This window comes from Lepidochelys kempii, chromosome 27 (assembly GCF_965140265.1).
Source record: "Lepidochelys kempii isolate rLepKem1 chromosome 27, rLepKem1.hap2, whole genome shotgun sequence".
Classification (NCBI taxonomy): domain Eukaryota; kingdom Metazoa; phylum Chordata; order Testudines; family Cheloniidae; genus Lepidochelys; species Lepidochelys kempii.
The window spans coordinates 16,055,561-16,062,134 of NC_133282.1; the positions used below are offsets into that span (position 1 = coordinate 16,055,561).

The 6,574-nt window shown below is 61.8% G+C and overlaps 1 protein-coding gene across 1 annotated transcript; it reads left to right on the forward strand.

Annotated features, from left to right (window-relative positions):
• The first annotated feature begins 870 nt into the window (after window positions 1-870).
• On the forward strand, window positions 871-4,309 carry LOC140903893 (melanoregulin-like). Its single transcript, XM_073325833.1, has 5 exons — window positions 871-941; window positions 2,238-2,397; window positions 3,251-3,341; window positions 3,732-3,895; window positions 4,091-4,309. The coding sequence occupies exons 1-5, from the start codon at window positions 871-873 to the stop codon at window positions 4,307-4,309; spliced, it is 705 nt and encodes a 234-aa protein (XP_073181934.1).
• The last annotated feature ends 2,265 nt before the right edge of the window (window positions 4,310-6,574 follow it).

Below are 6,574 nucleotides of genomic sequence, written 5' to 3' on the forward strand. Positions count from 1 at the left end.
GGGTAGAGGGGGTGCAAGGAATTCTTCCACACCCTGGCAGGCACCCAGCTTCCACAGGCCTCAGCATCCCTTTTTGCCCCGGTGTGTGTCGCCAGCGGGGGGTGGGGGGAATGAAGGCCGCTAACAGAGCCATTAGCGTGACATGCCGGCACGGTGCACCTTCGCTCCTTGCTGTGCTCAGCCGTGAATGCGAGGGGAGCGCTGGAGATGGGGGGTTAACGTGACCGTCCCGGTGTGCGGAGAACTCCGTGTGTCACCCGCGCACGCTCATTCATGCCCACGGGCTTCCACCCCGCATGGGGAAGGGGGATTTCTCCAGGAGTAGGTCGGTTTCCGTGGCCCAGACAGTCCTTGCTCTCGGCTGAGCCTGACTGTACTGCCCGGCTGGTAAGCACGGAGTGACCCGTCTGCTAAAGCAACCCCTTTCCCACTGCATCTGAGCAGCTCCCCCCAAGAGGTACTAGGAGAGGGGACATCCCTGGCTTGCGCCCAAATCCCCCAGCCTTCCAGGACCTGGTCATCATGTTCCTGGGCTGGGCCTGGTGTGTATTTACAGCCATTACAGACCACGGGTTTGCTTTCTGCTAGGAAGGAAACAAACCGGCTTTCATTGCCCAGTAACCCCAAGCGATGCAGAGAAGAGCCTCTTTTTTAGCAAGGCTGCGTCCCCCTTGCTTAAGGCTGTGAGCCCTGGTGAGGGGGGATCTCACATGATCAGGGCTTTTGACTTGCATTTTTCTTAAATTTAGAACACACTGAACTTCTCACTCGCTCTCATTCAGAGCCGTTTCTTCGCAGGAGAAGTGTTCGCGGCCCCTTGATGAGACCTCTGCTGCTCCTCTGGGTTTGATTCATACGCGCATTAGGAGAATGGATGTTTGGCACCAGATCTGCTGCTGCTCCTGTGAACAAGAAGAGCCAGAGAACAATCCACTCCTCAGGTATTTATTAATATCAGTAGGGTAGTCAGATTGGAGTCCCGGTGGGCTGGGCGCTGCACGGAGTGAGAGGCAGTCGCTTCTCTGAAGAACTGGATGCAAAAGAGAGCATTATTTGCTTCATTTTAAAGTTGGGGAAACTGAGGCACGGAGCAAGACCGCGACACGCGGTATGTGTGGCTGAGCTCTGAGTCCCGGGTCAGTGCTTTAAACCACGTCCGTCCTTCCCTTCTGTTCGACATCATAGTGAATTCAGCGTTTGCGTCCGGTGCTATGGTAGCAGCCCTGAGAAGCGTAAGGTGTTCTCTCCCACGTGCCTGTCTGAAGCTGCTTGGCACGGCATCCCCGCATGCTGGTCAGCGGCCGCCATGTTCCGCAGCGGGGCCAGCTCCATTTCTGTGCCAGGATCCCGGCCCCGAGTGTGTGTCGGAAGAACTCGGAGCCCTGGGAGAAGCAAGACGTGGCAGCCATGCAGGCATTCATACAAGGATGGAGAAAGACGTGCTCACGGCTGCAGGGCAGACGCCTCTGAACCCCGCTTCCCAATCACCTTTGCTCCTCTTTCCTCTACAATGACGGGGGCTGCTTTGGTGGGGGGCTGATGGGGACAGAGCGGGGCTATCCAGCCAGGCTCCGCTGGGATCGGGATTTGCAGAGGGAACGTTTCCACTGCTGCCAGCACTGAGCGGGATCTCCCTCCCCTTTCAATGTCCCTAGAGCCCCCAGGCGCATCCCCCACAAAGATCTAAAGGGCATTTCAGGCCCCCCCCCTTTTTCTTTTTTTAAAAACACCCGGCACCTGGGTCAGGAAGCCTCGGTTTGAACCTGCCCTGCTGCCCATTTTGGTACCCACCTCCCCCCACTCACCCCTTGCCAGTGCCTGCGAGATTCCTGCTGGCTCGACTGCCTCTTCCAGGTGGGGGTATGAGCTCCCTGCCTCCTTTCTGGTTACCCCCCAGGACCCTGCATTCTCCACCAGGCCACATGAGTGTGCGTGAGGTTTGGGGGGGGTCCCCTTCCCCTTGAGCCACCGGCTCTGGGCTGCCACTGAAGCAGGGTATTGGATGAGCCATTGTTACAACCTGCTTAGCGCCCGCCCGGCTTCCCTCACCCCCAGTCTTGCAGCCAGGGGCTTGGAAGGGAGGGGTCCATGGGGAAAGCTGCCCCACTGCCCAGTAAAGTGGCCCCCTTTGCATGCCAGCGTCTGGCCGAGCCAGCTGGTGCTGCCTAAGGCCTGGGCGCCAGGCTGGGTGCATGCCATGCGCTGTCTCGCCCGGGGCCGCTCTCCTCTCGTTGCAGTGAGATGCTCCGGTACTTCGATCAGCTGGGGAAGCGCAAACGGGCCCAGGCCACCAACCTGTGGAACGAGCCGGTGGACGACACCCACATGGAGCGCGACGACGACCGCGAGCTCTACAACCTGCTGCAGAACCGGGCCAGGCTGCGCCGCGGCTCGGAGGTCGGTGCCCCCGGCCCCTGCTGCCCCTAGGACTCCCTAAGGGCCCCTCTGTGCATGCCTACCCGCAGGGAACTTTCTTCTTCCCTGGGGCTGGAAACGTGTAGGGCTCTGAATGGGGCCCCAGGAGGCCTGGGTGCTATGCCTGGCTCTGCCACTGACCGGTGCTGTGACCTTTGGCAAGTCCTTGTCCCGGCTGCCTCAGTTTCTCCTCCCAGCCTGTCTGCTTAACCTGGGAGCTCTTCAGGGCTGTGGCTGGCAGTGTTTGGGCAACGCCCAACAGAACAGGGCCCTGCTCTCACTTAGCTCCTCTGGGTGCTACTGGACCATAACTCCCTTACAGGAAGGGGATGAGTGAGTGGCCGTGTCAGACCAATGGGAGTGCCCAGCTCGGCTGGATGGGATCTCACCCCAGCTGGCACATCTACCAGGCACTGAAGTGCTCTAGGCTGCTCTGATGCTGGGATCTCAGAGCCTTCACAACACATCTGTACTGTATCCGTGGGGAAACTGAGGCACAGTGAGGCTGGTACTTGGCCACAGTCACATAGTGGAGTAAGGGCTGTAATTAGAATCCAGGCCAGCTGCCTCCCAGCCCCCGCTCTTCTAAACCACGGGCCCCCACTCCCTTCCCAGAGCCAGGAATAGAACCCAGGAGTCCTGGCTCCTGGTCCGCCCCCTGCTGCCCAAAGCAGCACTGTCCTGTGAAACTCCCAGTCAGTCTCCAAGGCCGGGCTGGGACCGTGGCCGTGGACCGATCAGTGGTGCTGGTGCACGGCAGCCATGAGTGGAGGGAGAGGGGGAGAGCTGGTGCCTTGTGGTTTCCGGGGCCTGACCCCCAGTCCCTCCCCCGCAGGGCTACCGACGCCTGAGCTTCGACATCAGCGCCCACCGCCAAATCCGCCGCGAGTTGAAGGACCGCTGGAGGCAGATCCTAGAGGTCCTGGGTACGGCATCCCCTTCCCTGCTGGCGGGGGGGCACGCTTTGCCGGGGCTGAGGGGCTGGGCTGGGCTGGGCCCTCTCGCCGGGAGGCAGTGCAGCTGAGGGGCTTGTTCAGTGGGACGCAGAGCCCAGCACGCACCATCGGACCCAGAGAGCAGGACTCACCCTGCCTCACCCCCGTGGGGGGAGTGTTAATGAGCCCAGGGCGATGGGCTGGTGCCAGGGCAATGCCTGGTCTGAGGGGCTGGCGTCTTCTGCCCTGGGGCTGGAGGGAGTAACTCCTCTAGCGCCTGGTAGCAGTAGTAGGTTCTTATCCCCTCGCAGAGAGGCCCCGCATAGCTCTAGCGAGGGCGAGCGTGGGCTCACAGGCTTCTCTCCTCCCATCCCTGGGCAGGGTTCAGCGGCGAGGCCCACGGCTTGCTCGACATCACCTCCGCGGCCTCCTACAGCTCCCTGAGCCAGCCCCTGCAGGCCCGCCAGCTCCTTGCCGCCCTGGCCGACCAGACCAGCCTCTTCGACCGCCACTGCAGCCTCCCCGAGCGCTACCTCTTCGTCCTGGTGTGTGGGGCGGGGGGGGCAGCTGGCAGGGGTCCCCTTCTCCCCTGTGTCTACAATCCCTCCGTGAGGGATGATGGGCAATTGCTGCTCCCCCCACAGGGGGAGGTGGGTCCCTCCCTCTGGTCATAGCCCCTTGCTTGCCCCTGACCTTGTGCCCCTCCCCATCCCAGCCTGGCTGCGTCTCTCCCTCCCCAGGACCGGCTGCTCGTCCTGGACGCGGGCGATGACTTCCTCTCCGCTGCCCGGCACTACTACCCCCCGGAGGCCGAGGAGGGGCCCTCCAGCGAGGAGGAGCCCCCCAGCCCAGAGGCCACGCTGGTGACGCTGAGCCCGGCGCCCCAAGGCGGGGAGGAAGAGGAGGAGGAGGCCACAGTGATGGATGAAGTGTCCCTGTTGGTCAAGTTGATAGAGTGAGGCCTGCCCTCAGGGCAGCCGGGCTGCTGACTCTGGGCTGAGAGCTGCCTATTTGTTTATTTCAGCCACCTGTTTTGTGTGTGTGTAAACGTACAGTGCCTAGCATGGGAGGGAGGGGGCCTGAAACTGTGTGTTGTGGGGGATATGTACAGTGCCTGGCACGGGAGGGATGGGCCTGATCCCTGACGAGTGCCTCTGGCCCTTACCCTGACCATGACTAACGACTCGCTAGAGCCTGCCTGCCGGGGATGAAGACAGGCCGTTCCCCTTCCCCTGCAGCCCAGCCCGTGGCCGCAGAGGGGCAGCTGGGGCTGGCGTTGCTGCTGTAGGCTTGGATCATGTGTCACTCCCAAGCTGGGGGATTTAGGAGGCGTCTATCTTTGTGCTAGTTCAAAGCATCTCTCCCCCCCCCCCCCCACCGCCCTTTGGCTTTGGCAGCGGGCCCCCGTGAAGCAGTTAACAAGTCTCTGGTTATGTTGTTTACCCGACCCCTGGCTGTCCATCATCCCCCCCCTTTGCGGCCCGTGCGCCCAGATGAGGCTGCAAAAGAGAGGCGGGTGCTCCCTGCAGCTTTGCCTGGGGAGTCAGCAAGGGGGGCACCAGGCCCGAGGAGGGGTGGGAAAGAGGAGTAGGGCCAGATTGCCTTTGAGGGCTCGTCTAGTTCAGCGGCAGGGAGGGGAGTGGGCGCTGGCGGCCAGCTGGCTAGTCCAAAGGGCAAGCACGTGGTGTCCCCGGGCTCGCGAAAGGTCAGCTGCGCTCTATGCACCAGGCTGGGATTAGCGGCCGCCTCACAGGGCCGGGTTCCAGCCTCCTGGGCGCTAAGGGACAGGGGGAGCTTTGCTGCCTGGCAGGGCAGCTGTGGCATCAAGAGGAGACAAGCAAGGCAGAGGCCGGGGTCAGGACAGGCCATCTCCCCCTCGGCAAAGGGGTCTCCCTGATCTTAGGTGTAGTGGTGTGACTTCTGCCCCGACCCCGGTGCTCCTGCCCCCCTCCCCACTTGACGTGACTCTGTGCAACCGGGCCAAGCTGCCCCAGCTTTGCCTGGCGCTACACCCCCCTGCGTAGCCTGGGGGAGGGGAAGGGGTATTACATGCAGAAGGGGCTCTTACAACCCCTTGACTGGGCACAGGGATTACAGCTCCAGCTTCCGGAGTCATGGGCTGAGAGTTTGGCTTTAAAAAAAAAAAAAGAAAAGAAAAGAAAACCTATTGCGAGTCCTCAAGGATGCAAAGAAAAGTTTGAAAATGTGACCCTGGGGTGTGGGCGGGGGGGGAATATCCCCTCTGCCTGCCTGAGTCTGCAGAGAGCCTAAAACAACAGCCCCAAGAGAGGTGAAATTGGCCCATTCATCTTAACGCTGACAGCTGCCGTCACCCCCTGGAGATGGGACTGTGGGGCACAAGGTGGGTTAAGTCTGGTGCCCCATATTGCCTGGGTTCGGCTATCGTGGCGGTTGAGGTGTCAGTATGGACAGCCGTGGCCCCTGGGCTGTGGGGGGTGGGGGTGGGGCTGGGGCTAGTGCTCTGGGGTAGCCCTTAGCCAGCAGGAATGGCAGCCATGGGGCTATCTGTGCCCCTAGAGCATGAGCCATTGGTACGTCAGCTGACACCCCTGGGCTGGAGGCTGGGAAAGGGATTTCTCTGCACAAAGCCATCAAGGTCCTGCTTTCCAGGCACTGACAGGCTGCTTAATCACATGGGGGGGGGGTGCATAGCTGAGATCCACCCCTTGCCATCAAACGAGAGAGGAGGCGGGACTTTGTGAGGGCCCAGCAGGAATGGGGCAGCCAGCGTTACCAGGCCTTCCGGCAGGGCACGGGGATCTTCTGTTCTGGGAGTGGGAAAACCAGCCGGTGGCTTCTGCTGCCCCAGTCAGAGCAGATTCTGTAAGCAAACCGGCAACACCTGCCCCCCCCTTTCCCGTACTGCCCCCCAGCATGGACAGCCCCTGCGCCCCCCTGCACTGGGTTAGCTGTTTGAGCCCAAAGTGCCACGATTCAGCTGTGATCTGCGAGGGGAGGATTGAAACCCACCCCCCCCCCCACACACACACTAATCACATCGGCCTCTATGTTGGTCAGGGGTCAGGAACACGACTGGGCACGGGGCAGAGCGCACAGCGGCTAATCTGTGTCCCAGGGCATTGCCGCGCTGTTTCGGGCCGCACCGGGGCCAGCTGCTCCCAGGGTCAGGTGCGGTTGTTAACTGAGGGTCGGGCATTCCTAGCTAATCCCAGCGGTTCTGCTGGCCCCTCCCCAGGGCAGCC